The 17805-nt window shown below is 36.4% G+C and overlaps 1 protein-coding gene across 1 annotated transcript; it reads right to left on the bottom strand.

Moving 5' to 3' along the window:
* Positions 1-646: 646 nt before the first annotated feature.
* LOC121927903 (serpin B10-like) lies at positions 647-10082 on the bottom strand. The gene is made up of 7 exons (XM_042461935.1): positions 9822-10082; positions 7389-7502; positions 6037-6177; positions 4386-4503; positions 3263-3405; positions 2872-3039; positions 647-2014 (listed from the first exon to the last, which is right to left on the bottom strand). Exons 1-7 carry the CDS (start codon positions 9987-9989, stop codon positions 1610-1612), a joined length of 1257 nt encoding a protein of 418 aa, XP_042317869.1. The 5' UTR covers positions 9990-10082; the 3' UTR covers positions 647-1609.
* Between the last annotated feature and the right edge of the window lie 7723 nt (positions 10083-17805).

The following is a 17805-nucleotide window of genomic DNA, read 5'->3' as shown; positions in this document are numbered from 1 at the left end:
ATCCTACATTTGTCCTGGTTTATTTATTTATTTATTTAAAAATTTTTTTAATTATTTATTTTTTGGCTTTGGCCCCCCAGTTGTCTGAGGGACAGCAACCCGGCCCCCGGCTCAAAAAGGTTGCCTACCCCTGATTTATGTCAACAAAACTACAGTTTTTAAAAAATGACAGTTTACACTTTAAAACGACAGTTTACAAAAAAAAAACCCTTTGTTAATTTATCTGTGTATATTTTATTCCTTTATTAGATTTTTGTGGAGAAGTTTTGTGTTTTAAAACTGAGTGTAACTTTATTTCATGTGCAGGGAAACGTAGGAGCAAGATGTATTAATAAAACTTCAGTGGTTCATAAACTTCAGTGGTTCATATAGATTCGCCACTCACATTTTTTCTGATCTCTTTCTCAAGAAATCTTGGCTTACACCCTGTTGGTGAGTCCCAACTAGAGTAAACTCATTCTCTTAATTGTCAAATGCTGAGTTAACAAGTAGGTAAGTTCCACTGATTCAGTGAGTTTACTTTGGTCAGGTCTAACAACAGGATTTAGGCCTTCTTTTTCAAAATAAATAAATAAATAAGGAAATTTACTCACATGTTTATCTATTGCAACATACAAAAGTACCCAAGTGACTTGCACACACATTATTTTCAATGTATATAAATTTTTATTAAGATATTTCTATACAGGTTGAGACTTCTTTATCTGACATAGTTGGGACCAGAGGTGTTTGGGATTTTTTTTTCCAGATTTTAGAATATTTGCATTTAGATAATGAGATATCTTGGAAATGGAACCCAAACCTAAACACAGAATTCATTTATGCTTTATGTGCACATAGCCTGAAGGTAATGTAACACACAATATTTTAAAATAATTTTGAACATGAAACAATATTTGTGTACATTGAGCCATCAGAAAGCAAAGGTGCCACACTCTCAGCCAGGAATGTGGAGAATTTTGGATTTTCTAGCATTTTGGATTACAAAATAAGGGATACTCAAGCTGTAATGTTTTTCATTTCAAAAATCCCAGAGAGTTTGACAATACGACAATGTTAAGAAATCATAAAACATAGTATTAAAAAAGGATGAAACAACAAAACAAAATATTTTGTTGCAATAAATTAAAATCACCCAATATACAGTAATTGCAATCTACTGTTTATACTATACAATGTAATACCAAGTGTGATAATCATTAGTTTACAAAAATATAACCAGGAGGATGGTGATATAAATTCATTGATTTCCAAGACTACTTTTTAAAAAAGGTTCACAGTTTGAAAAGAATTAGATCTAGCTTATTACTCTAGCCCATATTTATATTAAAAAATACAATTTACAAAGATTGATGTGCGTTACAAAGAATAAAATGCAGATCATGTCATGGGTGGTTTTGGAAGGTTTCCACATTTTTTTAAACAGTGACTTGACTTCTTGCTGAGCATATCAGCAGTAGCCATATGTACGCTCTGCCTCTCCCCACAAGTACAGGAAAATGAAGAAACCTCCCTCTATTTAGACATATTTGTACAAACTCTGCCTATGTTGTGTATTTTGTGCTGCAGCAAGATCCTTCCTGTTTGCTAAGCAAAAAGCTGCAATGCTTTAGGGATGACAGAACCTGCCAAAGAAGAGAATGCTCTTGGTTTTGTTATGCCTGATGAAAAACAGGAAAGGGTGATCAGCTGCAAACAAAATGGCACCCTGGTCACTTCGTCCATCTACGTTAGCAGTGCTTGAAGCTGCAGCCTCTGTGCCCTCTTCATTTATGTCAACAAAGCACTTGTGGAAAACCTGGGACAGAACCAGCTTGCTTTTCTCAGACATCCCAGTGAAATCAGCTTGGCTTGTGCTGAAGGCATTCGTTACTCCCATGTTGCTCAAAACTGACTTCAGCTCATAGTGATCTTCTAGTTGGGCCCTAGGGAGATACACATTGGCGTCCACTTCTTCCATTTCCTCTGGGCTAGTCCATTTGGATAAGGCCTCGTAAGTCAATGCTCTTTCTAGCTGCAATTGTTTAAAAAGAAAACACACACAAAGAAAATTACATACTCAAGTTCATTAAATTAGACATGCACAACTGTTTTCTGGAATGCCTAACAAAATGCATTTTGCACTTGTTGAAAAATGACGAATCCTGCCAGCTTTTTGCTCTTTGAGATAGTTTAACTCCTTTTGTTGCAAGGAGTTAAAAGTCATTGAATGATCACCAGTGAAGGCATCCTATCAAATGATTTAAAATATATGTGACTGCAGCAGGAGGAGGAAGGATGTGGAATTTTGACCTACAAGTATCCAGAAGGTGATCTTTCAGTATTCAGCAGGAATGAAATCAGGCTCATTAAAATTAAAACAGGATGGAGAATTTGTGGCCTTCCAGATATCCACTGTTGGTTGTGTGCTGGCTAAAGGTGCAGAATAGCCACACCTGGAGGGTCACATGTTGACCTCTCTTGGTTAGAAGACAGGAGTGGAACAAAAACAATTACATAAACCATAATATCAGGATGCAAGGGGAAAGCTTATTCTAGACTGGCAGAGAGTGGCATTTTAAGTACTATTTCTCAAGATCAGTTGAAACAAAGCAAGTTTAAGACAATTTGTAAGTGGTATTTCAGTAATGGTTTGATGAAAGTCCAACATTTTCTCATCAGATACACTCCTCTTTCCTGAAAAAACTGAATGTGGCAGAAAGCAGAGATAATAAAACACTTCAGAGGAGGAGATTTGCTGGAGATCAAACTTAGGCACAGTTTATTTCTGAGTTTTCCCCCCTGCTTCTGATAATTTTCTCATCATCTAGAAGTGCCAAACAAATCCCTCCCTTTCAGAACAATTTAGACATGACAGATGCTTTTACTTACCCTTTCCAGACCAGTGCTACCATCAGTAATGTCATCAGGGAGTAGTATAAACATGCTGAGGTCATTTTTTAGATAGGGGAGCTCAAGAATTTGAGTCTGTAATTCTTGTATGTAGTTCCAATTAAATGTATCATGCTGGAACATCATCTTCACTGGCTTACTTGTGCTCTGAAAGATAGCAAGCACACCTTATATTTTTACAAATTTTAGAGTGCACGGGAGAGCTGCAATCACTTTAGGGCAGGGATCTGTCTTTTTCTTTGTTAGTCTGCAACAATTACTCTATAACAGTACAATGGACAGTAGGTGACCACATCAAGGTATGGCAACTGGATGGTGAACCAGACTGTCCTATGGTTTTTTGTTCATTTAGTATTGTATAGTGCCATACCTTATTCAGTCTGAAAGGCTGTTCTGTTGTGTTTTCTTTCTTGAATGTCTTTGACCAGTTTCCTCTGAAGTACAGTGCATTCACCAAGACCAGCTGAGTCAGTGAATCTACAGAGCCTTCATTTAACAGGTTTTTTATTTTACCTTTTCAGGGCAGGAGAGAAAGGAAGCAATTATATGTTTCTGCAAGTTTACTCATTTGAAGGGAGAGAAAGGCAGATGTTGGTTTTGAGATAATCACCTAAGAAATGTGATTTCACCATTAGAAATGCTCTGTGGTTTTCTCCATTGACATGCACACAAGAAGAGTGCTTCTAGATCAGAACACAAGTATACCAACCCATTGTTTTGTTCCCTCAGGGGCCACCCACATGCCAGCCACAAGTAGGGCATGGCAACAATACCACCCTCGTGCTTGCTTTCCTTAGCAATAGCCCCTGGTGCTGGAGGTAGCATTTGGATAACATGGCTATACAGTACATGCATGTTTTCTCTCTCTTGTGTATCTCTGTGTGAGAGAGATCGTCAGTTATTAAACTGATGATCCCAATTTCTAGTATTAGATACTAAAGAGCTGGAGAAACATTTCCTCACCCAGTTCCTACACAACATGGCTACTTTTATGCACCTCTGTTATGTTCCTTCATACATTTGCCCACCAAAACTAAAAACTCCTTGCAACATTTCCTTTTAGTAACCTGTTTTCAACTTATGGTGGCTCTAAGATAAACTTAACATGGAGATTTCTTGATAGAGTGGAATCCTAGAACTATAATTTTATAGTATGAAAGGACCTTTTGCCTCTTCAGTAATTAGTTTCTTCTTATTTTCATTGTGTGCCTTAAAGTCATTTTTTATTTATAGTGACTTATGTGTTTTTCTTGGCAAGATTTCTTCAGAATGGGTTTGCAATTGTCTTCCTCTAAGGCTGAGAGAGTGTCACTTATCCAATGTCAATGGATTTTCATACCTGAACAGGAATTTGAACCATGATCTCCTGCAGTCCTACTCCAACACTCAAATCACTACACCAGACTGCCTTTCTTCTTCAATGAGCTATCCACTACAATCCTCAGACCCCTTTCCTGTCACATTATATATCACATAGACCACTGTGCACTTACCTTCTGTCTGGTGTTCAACCCAGGCATTGATCTCTTTTCTGACATCTTCTGCAGCTTGTTGGAAGTTTACTGCTTGTGGCTTTGCATTATAATATTCCTTCACTGATTGTAAGAATTCCTTAAAGGTAAAGTAACATTTTATACTATTTAGTGATATGTCAAGGCCAAACAACAAAACCAAAAATTCACCTAAATGATGGTCAAAACATCTTATCCATTATGAGAAACTAATTAAAATATGACTATATTCCTGCACTTAAAACAGGTACTGTAGTTATTATATGTTTATATCAGTTTCTCAACAATACACGAAGTTTCTCAACAAGATGAATTAGAAATGAACTCTAGCATGTTCCAAAACTATCTAATATGTATGAAGAATAGAATATGTGGACAGCTTTAACATTTTCATTCTGGGGCAATATTTGAAGCACAAATCACGTAGAATGGGCATGCTCATGTGCTGGGAGTTGAAGAGCCATTCCTAGTACCTCCATATCGACTACCACCACATTTACTTATATTATTTCATGTGTATAGATGCAGCTTTAGAATCAATTGCTTTACAGCAGCAAAACATGGCTCCCTGCAGTGGCAGAGACTGTCACCAGGCCCATGTGCCTTCTACCCAATCAATTCTTCAATGGCAGACTCAAGAGCCCTACTTTTCTTTCTTATAGTTTATTTATTTATTTATTTATTTATTTATTTATTTTAAAATGGGACTTCGGGTGAGTCAACCCATCAAACAGAGAATGCTTCTAGATAAAGGGGACAATCCTTTGGCAACCCTTCAGAGATAGGGCTGTCTTTTGTAAACTAAACACACAAGACACTAGGGGATTTTATCCAGGAAGAGTTAGGCACAAACTTTACATGTGCATTGTCATGACTGTATGCTAATGAAGGGGACTACTTTTGGCATTATCCTTGTATTAACACAGAGGCAATGACGGCTTGCGGCTCCCATGCCAATGGGCTGGTGAATCCACTCCAGATTTTAAACTGGATTTAAATGAGGTCTCCAAGGTGCTGAAAGCTATGCTTAAATAGGTGGAGCACCTTGGCTAGTGCCTTTAAATTTAAATCCTAGGTTGGAATAACCACCTCAGTGAAACAAAAGACATCAGCTGCCACTGCATATTACAACTACAGTTTAGTGGATGCCAGATAACTCAAGGGACCAATAGTTTTCCACAAGGCCCTGGGAAGTTTTTTGTGGGATTTGACACCTCATACTGAGATGTTTTCAGATGGCCTCTCCCCTCTCACTGTTTTAGTCTAGACTTTATCTGCTTTCCTCAAGGCAGATGAATCTGCACTAACTTCTACTGTGTTGCTGTACTCAAGGGTATTGGAAATCAATGGTAAAGAAAAAGAAGATATTCCAGTATGTGACTAATGAAGACAGATCTGGGAGAAAGCAGGAAAGAGTCCAGCCTCTACTGGCAAAAGGATTCTAACAAAGGCAATTCACACATTTGGAAAACCAGGAGTTATCAATCCCAGAAATTCAAAAGCATCAGGAAACTGAGCCTTATAGGAGCGCAACCCATCACATACAGCCCTAGACTATATTTATATACATTTTTCTGCAATAGTAAGTTGTGCTGGCTTGCATGCTCAGTGCTCAAACAAAAGCTCCACTTACTTTTCGGAAAGATGCTGATTTGTCTCCATAAAGTTGATGGACATTTCTAAGCAAAAAATGTTTTGCGGGTTGGTTGATTTCTTGGCTAAGAGACTGGAATCTTGAATGAACGTTGCTTGATGTTTCAATGGATGCCTTAAACTTTAAAAAAAAAAACAGCATTAATGAATCCTATATTAAATGCATAGTCCTGTTGTCTATAGTGTTTGGTTACATACTTCATTATTTATCATTTGCCTCTTCATACATTATGTGGCCCTCCAGATACTGCTGGACTGCAGATGGAGATGGAGTCTAACAACCTTTAGAAGGCCACATGTTCCCCACCATGTGCCTATATCATGTACTCATGGTTATAACTAAGTCATTTCTTTCTGACAGGGTCAAGTTCATTAGGCTGTCATCCCTTTCTTTCCCTCCTTTTTTGCTTGAGGGTAGAGCCTATGACTTATTTTTTTTTTTATGTAAATGGGCAGGTGTTCTTAGTTTCAACTGAAAATGGACAATGAAACATTTTTGTGAATGCTCATTTATTGTGGGTTGTATTTCTGTTGTCCAGTAAGACTTGAGAGGTCTACCTAGTCTACAACCTTCAGTGAAAATATGTTTTTTTTAAAAAAATGAGATTTATTATTGTTAACCTGATCAATAGAGTTTTAGCTTAATATATAGAATAGTTGCTGATATTATGCTGATATACAGTATTACTTTTCTATCATAAGAAATGCTAAAAAAAAAACCTAGGAGTGCTAACCAAGGCAAACATACTTGGAAATTCAACCATAATATTGGTCAAGCATGCCAATAGTTAAATATATAAAGACTAGCTGCACCCAGCATGATTTCATTGACAATTAATTTGCTTTAAAAATATATATTATGACTGTCCTGTAATATAGATAGATAGATAGATAGATAGATAGATAGATAGATAGATAGATAGATAGATAGATAGATACTTTGGTCAAAGACCTTAAATAAAATTGATTGATCAATTGACTATCCTGTCATCTAGAAGTGCAAAAATAATTTTCTAAGACTTGTCTGCACTTTTGTTTGTTTTTTCCTTGAAGGATTTAATGTGAAGTAGTGTGTGAAAAAGAATTTGTGTAAACTAGTAATCATGCTATTCTCATTGTTTTAAAAGTGCATTGCATGTAAGAAAGTCAGTCAGATATGTTCAAATGATTTTTTAAAAATGCATAAACATCTTTTGAAAAACAGGCAAGCCTCCCATTATTTACATTTAATTTTGGAGAATCAGAACTGCTCAGTTTTTTAAAATATGTTTTTTTAATTTTTTAAAATACATCCAACTTAGCTATGTTCAATGTTCGTTTTAAAGATGTTACCTTGTGAATAGAGATGCAAGGGTTATACAGCAGCTCCTCCATTTTAGAATATGCTCGTGGTTGTCTCCTAATCTGAGTGGTCTCAATGCCCCCAGCTTTATCAAACTGAAACACCTGCAAGTTGAATAAATATAGTGAAATAAAATAGACATTTAAAGCATCTTAGACATGTCTGGTCATCATCAATTAGCAGTTACAGCCCTGCTAGCTTTTCCCACTGCTTCTTCCATATTTTTTTCTTATAAGAAAAAAAAATGTTACAGAGAGAAAGATGGATTTGATGCACAATGTCTCTTGAATGGAATCCCCAAGAATCCTATGTTTAGGAGCTGAGGAAAGCTTTAGAATAGCCACCAGAAACCAGTGAGTCATTATGATTTCTAATATGCTCATAGCTCCTGCCAGAAACATTAGAGTAAGAAAGGTGGGGTATAATTTATCCTAGGCATCATCATTGTCCAAGCCTCTGCCTTTGCTATGGGGACCACACCCTGGTTCTGCTTTAGTTCAGTTCAGGGAATACTTAAAGCCTCCCCCCTTAAATGGAGAACAAGGGGATTAGCTGATCTTACTCAGTCCTTTAAACAGAGAACAAAAAAAGAACCAGAGGAAGATCTAATCATGTTGGGACAAAAAAAAAATGACTTTGAGCTCTCTAAAGAACTACTTTCACCTGAGCCTTTTAAAAATTTTATTCACTTCTGGTTTGCTGTGTCAGTTTTAGCTAACTAGTTAGGTTCTAAAACAGTGTAATGTAACATTCAATTATTTGTAAGAATTAGTATACTTTTAATTATCCACCTTAATAACTTTGCAGAAATCTAAATAATGAGTGGAATCCAAATAGCTACTTTGGTTATGCTTTTTATTTTGGATATCTCTAGAAGTTATTTTCCCTTTGAATGGCCAGCCCCAATGCCATACCAAAGTATTTCTGGAAACTCTTATTTATTTATTTATTTATTTAAAAAGAGAGTTGTCAGGTAATGTTCGGTGGCTATTGTTAAAAGAAATGTTAAAACTATTTTAGATGGTACTTTGCACCAGTTTCCAGATAAGGCTTTTGTTGCATTTTGCCTGGAATTTTAAGGAAAGTTTAAATCATGTCCTCCATTTATATGTTTTTCCTCCTGTTTTCTCACTGTTTTTTCCATATTTTTTCTTACCACCAAAAATAAAAATAAACTAGGGAGGAAATTCCAGAATAGCTACACAGAATTACAGAAAAGCTTTGGGATTGGTAATACGAGGAATCCTGTCTGGAAGTACCCTAGGTCGCTGATGAATGACTATAAGTAGTTTAAACCAAAGTCAATTAAGGAATATTTTTTAATGACATAGCAACATCAAGCACATTATCCATCGTTTGGACTGTGTTGTGTTTTTTTTTAAAAAAATCTTTAATGCCATCTGTACAACAGGTAGGCAAAGAAAATGTATCCTTCAGCATGCGCTTGGCATCTCAAACATATTAGGCTGCCTGCAAAGTCCAAGCATGAGGGATGGAATGGGTTCATGTATAGCAATCAAATTTTATTGCTTTTGACCAAAGGTCATTGCACAGCACAACAATACAACAATACATATAACAATATAACAATATGTGTAAATTATATCTATAATGTGGATACCTCGTATCTGGTACAGAATTTCTAAACAAACAAACAACAATTGTCATGTATAATACACTTTGTAATTATTGAATATTGTTGTTATTTAAATATACTGAGAGTAAGATGAATTTGAGTGATAGCAAAAAGAGAGTCTTTAAATTAAATAGACCTGATTCTATCAAGGTCCCTCTGGCATGCAAACCTATTACTAGTCAATAAAACTGAGACCATTGTAGACAATGTTAGATATTGTACAATTTGTTGGAACAACTGAGAAACTATATTCTGTTTTCTGAACTCTGCATTCTATTGGCCTCAATATGTTATATAGAAGAGAGAGTCATTTTGTCCTTTGTCATTTGCCTTAATAACCCAAAATGCCTTCGGCCAGTTAAAAGCTGGAGCCTTGCTTTAAATGAGGTGCTGGATTCACATACGGCTGCACAGATTAAGTTACTCTTCAATTTACTAATTAGTCTCAGTCACACTGATTCCTCACCATGTACTTTATTACCTGTTTTCTAACAAGTTTGAATACTAGTTCTATCAAATAGACCAGGACAACCAACTTTGATTTTATTTTTGTTTTAATTGCTAGGGAGAAAAAAATTGTTACTTCTGTGCTCTGAATGAAATGCACCTCCTAGTTTTATCCAAGCACAAACACACAACTGCTATTGAAAGGTTGGGAGCTATTGCTCTATTTTCACAAATACCTTTCTATACAGACCCTCTTGTGTGTGGTAGTTACCGTAGTTACACACAGTAGTGGCAAACTTCGCCTCAAAACATTTACTTTATAAATAAGCATAAAACTTACCTCTGCTATCTGGTCTGCTGTGCGTCCTTTGGCCCCAAGATACACAATGGCCATGACAGATGAAATACTCCAGGGTGAAAACAGAATATTTTTGGTGCTTTCATTGTTGCACACGTGCTTGAAAAATTCAATGGCAAAGCCAGTGTTTGCTATCACCAGAGCCTCCATCCCTATTTCAACCTATTTAAATAAGATACAAAATTATAATTCAGACTGTTCATTTCTAAATTCACTGGGAATAGTCACTCAACCCCCGTTGCTATTAAAAACACTCTGGCAATTTTTAGTAAACAGGCAGCTGGCCTGAAAGATAAGCTTTCCGGAACAATGAATCAGTCATTTGGACCACAGAAAATGCCTGCCCATCTTTCTAGTATTAGTTTTGTGGTAGTAGACATTAAGCAGCATGGCATCATACATTATTGTGTGGTTTCAAGTCTTTTTCTGTCAACATTGTTTTTCATGTTGGCATATTAATTCTGGCTTTTAACATTAAGAACCCCAAGGCTAGAATTCTATTGGAAGTCCCAAACAGAGTAGTTGGTACTGAATGGTGAATCAGCTCCTATAGATTCAAAAGAGCCACCCAATCCAATAGAACTCATGCATAAGTGTATCTACACTACAGAGCTATAACAGTAGCTAAGTAATTTGTGCTCTGTCTGCAATGTGAACTGGATTAAAATTTTCTAAACATTTGATACCGGGACCCTGCATTGTTTTTACAGCTATTTCTCAGTCTGTGTTCTGCCCTATAGACAGGATCCTCCTTGCAATGATGGGACCATCAACATTTCCCCTTATCTAGTCAGCCAGAGTTCAAAGTACCAGGCGTTCAGGCAATGCCATTGTTGTTAGAATACCCTGCTAAAGCATAACCAGCTTCAGTGAGTCAAAATGCATCCTCCCTAGCTTATTTGTGGAAAAGCAAACCAGCATTCCCAAACTTTAAAAGAAAAGAAAAAAGGAATAGACAGATAGAGGATTTCTGTTTCTTAGCTGTTCCTGCTAACATGATGAACAAGCAGGCTTAGTCAGATAGCCTGGTGGCACTTCATCCTGGTAATCCAGAATCCCAGGAACTACAATGAATAAACAAGGCCATTGTCTTAAGATTGTTCCTCAGGCTTTATCCATGCCTTTTTTATTGGCAGGTAACCCCTGTATTCCTTGTGTGTTATCTTTGCATGTATCAGTGAGTCAAATAATGAATTTATTAGCAGCATACTTCTCGTAACAAGATATTAGCTCTCATGGATACATGCCTTCTTGAACCTTGTTGTTGTGCACCTTCAAGTCATTTCTGACTTATGGTGACCCTAAAGGCGAACCTATCATGGGGTTTTCTGAATGTGTGACTCGCTCAAGGTCGCCCCGTGGGTTTCTAAGTGGGGAACTGAACCCTGTTCTCCAGAGTTGTAGTCCAATGCTGAAATCTCTGCATCATGCTGGCTCTATCTTCTTGAACACAGAAATACTAATGAGTTCATAATGTGGCTTTTTCCTGTCTAGATTTTATCGAGACACACCAGAAAAGCTTGTCTCAAGCTTTGCACAAAATCTCTGTCCTTAATCTGACTGGTGTTTATGGGCTTGGCTGCCTTTGAAGAAATGTTGCTACAGACAACGTTTTGCAGATTCCTTTGTTCCAGTGGTTGTCCACTCCCAACAATAGTCATTTCAAGTCTAGTCTTGCCTCTCACCCTCCCAATAGTTTTCTAATAACCACTCTCACAGTTCCACTCCTTTATAATCCAGGTCCACCCAACTAAGCTACCTACATGCAACACCATGTCCAATTTTTCACAGGCCAGTTTAATGCTTGTTAGATTGCTTGGGGACATGGCCACCTTCACATACTAATTAAACTGATAGGTGGAAAGGGACAATGGGGCCACTGGTGGGAGGAGGTGTGCCACCACTCTTGGGCCACAGACCACTGTTACATGGAACCATGTTATTGGTCATGTTCCCAAAGCTCTGCGGCTCCCTGGCCCTATATTATAGTAATCATTAATTTTAACTGTGGAAAACTGATTGAGGGAAGCCAATGCATGTAAACGTCTACATACATAAGAACAGAGTTCCAGCTGACATGGAAGCCTACACTAATCTTTGAGATTTTCAGGGTAAAACGAGACATGCAGTCCTCACCTCCAGCCATCTTTTCCTAGGAGCTCCTTTTATGTAGCTCATGTGGGAAAGGGGCTATCATGTACCACAAATCCAACTTAATGCTTCAATTCATCTACCCTTCTACTTCTGAAATTCAAAGGTGGCCCCTTAATGCCAAAGCAGAATAATCCAAGCACAAAAAGGACAACATCATTAGGTTTTATCTAGTCTCTTTAACAATATTTTGGTGTGCAAATTGTGCAGGTGAGGTTTTCCATGGCATGTCCTTGAGGACTGTTGTTGTTATGTGCCTAAAAGTCAGCTCTGATTTATGGTGACCTTATAACTGCGATTTCTTGGCAAGATTTACCCAGAGGAAATTTGCCAGTGCTTTCTTCTTAGTCTTCTGAGAGAGTGACTTAACCAATTCCTAGATCAGGGTTTGAATCCCCACTTCGCCATGGAAACCCACTAGGTGATTTTAGGCAAGTCACACTCTCTCAGCTTCAGAAGGAGGAAAAGGCAAACTGCCTCTGAACACATCTGGCCAAGAAACCACTCTTTGATAGCATTGCTTTAGGTTATCATAAGCCAGAAATGACTTCAAGGCACACAACAACTGCTTGGTCCAAACCTAACGTTCCAGATCAGAGCTTGGGGAAACTGTAATCATAATTTATTACATCAATATTTATTACAATTACTATTTTTACTACAACTTTGACTACAACAGCAAAATCAATTATGAAAGTGGATTCTGTGAGTTGTGGTCCCAAAAAATAAGTTTTCCAACATGTTTTTTAACTACTACACTTTACTGGGCCAAAACCTATTTCATCTCTGCAGCATAAAACCTTGTCATATCCCTTCCAACTATTTTCTGGGCTACTCTATACTTTTTCATGATTGCTTGTTCTTCTCACCAGATTTGTAAATGAGAGACTTCCTTAAAGGTACTTAGATACAAGAAACCTGTCAGTGTCACTACCAAAAATTGCTGTCAAGAAATCAGCACAAATGACACAAAGAAATATATATCACATATTAATAAACTATATTCAGCTGCAATTGTGGCACAATAATACATTTTATCAGGTATATTTCTAAGAAAGTTAGCTGCAATAATTTCCCTTTTTTCAGGAATATGTGCCACTGAAGTTTGCAAAGCTGAACTCTGAATAAACATGCATCAATGAGCAAATACATATGAGATTAGAGTATAAACTGTCCCCTTTTTCCTTATATAAATCAGTACTAAAACATGCAATGTCTACAACCACCCAATTAATAGATTAAATACACTTGGCATGGCAGCATAGTATAGCACAAAGTCCTCAAACTCAAGAAGATACAAAGCTCTCCATACCTTGTTTAAGCCAACGATTAAAGCAGGTGCTCTCTTCACCTTACTGTACCTCTGAGTATATATCATGCTGATTATATAGGATTTCTTACCACTCCCAGAGAAACTTTTCTAGTTTCTCAATGTGTGTGATGCAATGTGTCCCTGTGGAAAAACTGAAGCATCCTAAGGAGAGTATGACTTTAAAAAAGCATGCAAGAATGACACAATAGAGATTTCTCAGGCCAGCCACTGCTATTCTGTAGAATTGCTACAGGACGAATCACAGATTTTTGCTGTTGTCATGAGAAAATTCCATGAACTTCTCACCTATTCAGAGTTCAGAACATATTCGTCAACCTATATATAGGCATGCAGATAATGAATCAAATACTAAACTTTCCCAATATATGTATTACTCATACCAAAAAAGAAGTGACAGTCAGACAAATTTACTGAGGAGAGAAATTGTTACTTATTACTCTCTGAGTAAAATAGGTATAAGAAGTTCAACTTTTCTTTACTTCTCAAAACCTTAGAGAAGGAGTCAGCAAATTATATATCTCCAGATATGGTTAGACTGCAACTCTCATCATTCCTCACTTTTAATTAAAGAGAGTTGAGGGGAACTGTAGTCTGCCCACACCTCGAAAGCTTCAAGTTTTCTACCTCTGCTTTAGAGAATTAACACAACAATACAAAAGAACATGTTGGGGGAAAGTTATAGTAATGAACCCTTAAGTACGAATAATGTTTAGACTCCTAAAAAAAGGATATGAATAGAGGTAAATATAAGGAAAAAAACTGAACACAAAATGATAAGCAACTAACTAAATGTACATATTTAAGGTTACTGTGTTGTAACACTCACTATATGGTATAGCATTATTTACAAAATGGTAGAATTGCAATAAAAGAATAAGAAAAGATGGTTCTATTAAATTCAGCTGAAACAAGAACTGTTAGGAAGTCTCCATATATGCTGTAGTTAATTCAATATTTGTTCAGTGACAATGTATGGTTATGTCTTTATGTGAAACAGTTTTGTTAAGTTTGTCTTTGTTAATTTTTTATGTTTTGTTTTTCTATTGGTTTTATGTTGTTTTTAATATTATTGTGGTTATTTAATAAACATATTTTTTAAAAAAGAAAATCAGCACAACATACTCAGAATCACAAATTCTAAAAATATATATTCATTTCATTCATTTAAAAAAAAAAAAAAGGGTTCCAGTTCCATAATTGTCACTGTCACAAATATAGCTTTTTAAATTTAGGCCAGGTGTGACATACACTTTAAAAAATACTTTATTAACTAATATGGGGATATTAACATTAACAAATAAACAATATACAACATTAACTACAACTGTCAGCCATTGTCCAAGCATATATTTTAAGGAGACAATCACAGTTTACTGAAGAAAGAATTTATATCATTATTTCAGAGCATACATAAGTACAATAACATCCACAAAACAGTGATTTTCCCATTCTTTAAAAGGTGTGGGAGAAACCCAGATCAGTACAGAATGCCTACTGCCTGGGTGATAAAATCTGCCTATTTAAGTTTACATCCTGCGTCTAGTGTGGGAGAAAGGGTGGTGCAATAACTTCCAATGTTAGTCACAGGCCTGCACTTTCTTAAGGCATTGTTGGTGATGTTCTTTGGAGGAATATCTATGCTTTGAAAGCTCACATTATACATTTTGAGCCTTTTGGTTGTCCAATTTGGTTGGATCTCAGAAGACATAAGGGCCTGTTTTCATAAATATTGTATCATATATTTGGTGCATTTTTTTTTTTGTTGGCTGATGAAGGGTATCACTGTTTTTTGTGGATTTTGTATATTATACTTTGCTATTTGACCAACACGGTTACCCCTGAATATAATGCTGTACATATTTATATGGAAATAATCCCCTCTGTGTTCAACACTATTAACTCTCTTCAAAGTGTTCACCAGGTTGCAGCCAAACTGATGACCTTCTAGATTAGCATCTTATTTGTGAGATAATTTATGATAGATAGGGAACTGAAGCTCTTGGACCAGGTGTATATTCTGCTAAAAAAGTTGTGAAGTAGATAGAGGCACAATCTATTAATAGTTAGAAACAATTTTATACATTGTTTGTAAGCTTCCAGAGGTATATAGCAAGGCTGCAGTGGGGACAGAATTGTTTACTAGATGGACCTCTTGTGTGTTTGGGCAAGGCTCAGAGGAACAGTTGTGGACCAGATTAGGCCCATGGGCCAAGAATGCTCCTTGTCATTTTGTCAATTACTAGTGAGCAAAAGTCTTCCCGCAATTGTTTATGGATGGCTAAAGCCAAAGATGTCATATTACCCCTTGCTTTTTAATGGATAATGGATTGGCATTTGTTGTTGTTGTGTGCCTTCAAGTTGTTTCCAACTTATGGTGACCCTAAGGCGACTGTATAATGGGCTATTCTTGGCATGATTTGTTCATGTATCCATAAAATGGAAGACCTGTTGCACAGTTTGACTCTGTTCTTCTCTTGACGAGTTATTGTTTTAAATAGAGGGCTCTTGTTTTTTTATTGTTCTATTGTTTTAATAGAAGTTTTAATAGAGGATTATGTTTCATGGTCTAATCTGTTGTATTACTTATAAATTTGGCAGCTATAGCCCATATCCATCTAATCCAACCTGTTCCTGAACACGATTTTCAAATCTGATTACTATAATTTGGGATTATCTTGAAATCAGATTTCCCACGAAGAGTGTTTGTTCACTTGTCGCTAGGTAACAGGTGGGCATGCAGCCCACATTCCATTTTGTACGTCAGTTCACCTCTCTTGTTTACACCTACCAAGCCACACCTGTTTCACCTCACTGACAACCAGAGCACTCTTGAACTTTCACTTTGAACACCTCAGTCTTAAAAGAATGCACTCTCTAGATATTGAATAATCAATTATGATTCATGCTTCCACAAAAAGCTGGGATTGTACGTATGAAAACCTCACTCAGCCTTTTCAACAAGCATTTTTGTGGGTGTGACTTCTTGCAACCTGCTTTGATGTCCATCCAGACATGTATGAGTTATATGAATAAGCTTTAGTTTTCTTTGCTCAGAGCTGATTCATTCGATCTGTGGCCAACCCATTCTTTTTTAAACATGTAGGAAGCTTGCATGGACCTAACAAGACAATGCACATGTTTCACTATGGATTCAGGCTGCTATTGTTGTGCGCTCACCACTTGGGAAAATGTTCTGTGGTAGAGCTTAGTTTCCTTTCCATGAGAAATCACTGGAGGCTTTGTGATTGTGATTTATATAAAAATATATGTTCTGGCAGAAAACACAGAAAGCAAATAGACACTACTTCAGAAGACAGCATGTTTCTTTTTTTAATATATTTTTATTAAGTTTTCACATATTAAAATACATTATATTGCATCTGTTTCATTTCATAATTAATAGAGTTTTCTACTTTTGTCCTTCTTCAGCTTTCTATCAAGATTGTAATTCATCATTTAATAAATTGTCACTTTCTATATCTCACTATATTTTCACTATAACATTATTCTTTAAGTAGTTCTCTACCTCAAATTTCCTTTACCTTCTTTGCTATGTTTAGTTTGTCCTTCTTTATCTTATTTTATTTTACATTATTACATACTGATATCAAGTGAAATGATTTTTTCCTCCCTCTTGTCTATTTGATTTAATTGTAAATAATAATAGAATAAGTTCCTTCTTCTTCTTTCAAATAATTTAACCATGGTTCCCAATCCTTCTTATATTTACTTATTGAACTTTTATTTATCCAAGTTAATTTTTCCACTTCCATGTATTCGTACACCTTCAATATCCACATATCTATGTCAGGGGTCTGGTCTGTTTTCCACATTGAGGCCAATAAAATCCTGAAGATAGCATGTTTCTGAGAAAACAAGTGTTGGGATCACAGTCCAGACATGGTCCTGTCATGCTTAAATGTTATGTTTGAGCATATGTGTGTAAATGCGCAATAATGGGATATGCAATCCCACTGGTAATGCTAGGAGACATAAAGATTTTGTATCAGGCATCACTTGCAATAATGAGCAGATGTGTAGGAAGGAAGCCTGACCTTCAAATTACCAAGGCCATTCCTATGGGAATCATTGCTTGGTATGGAGGGGAAAATAGGAGGGATAAGATATGGGAAGATAAATATGTTTTGAATGACTATCAAAAGGGAAGAAGGCTTTTGCAACAGGTGAATTGTTTGAACCCTTAAGTATATAGTATAACTAGAAAAAAATGATTCAGTCCTCACAACATCTATGTACTATGTTTATCTCTGCTTGTTAAATAAAGCTTTTCTGAAACTGTTGAAACCTTGTGTTCCTGGATAGCAAGAATACAACCTTTCCCTTTTTTCCAAGTCTGCACTCCAGTTTCCAGTAAAGTCTCATTTGCTTTATTGTTCATTTCATGTATTATTTACTTCCTCCACTGTTCCCTGACTTTAGGGTTGCCATAACTGTCAACCTCCAAACCGGGACAAATGGGGG

The sequence above is a fragment of the Sceloporus undulatus genome, chromosome 4, assembly GCF_019175285.1.
Source record: "Sceloporus undulatus isolate JIND9_A2432 ecotype Alabama chromosome 4, SceUnd_v1.1, whole genome shotgun sequence".
Taxonomy (NCBI): domain Eukaryota; kingdom Metazoa; phylum Chordata; class Lepidosauria; order Squamata; family Phrynosomatidae; genus Sceloporus; species Sceloporus undulatus.
Note: the sequence above shows the minus strand (reverse complement) of the source record. Positions and strands in the feature narration are given on the sequence as shown.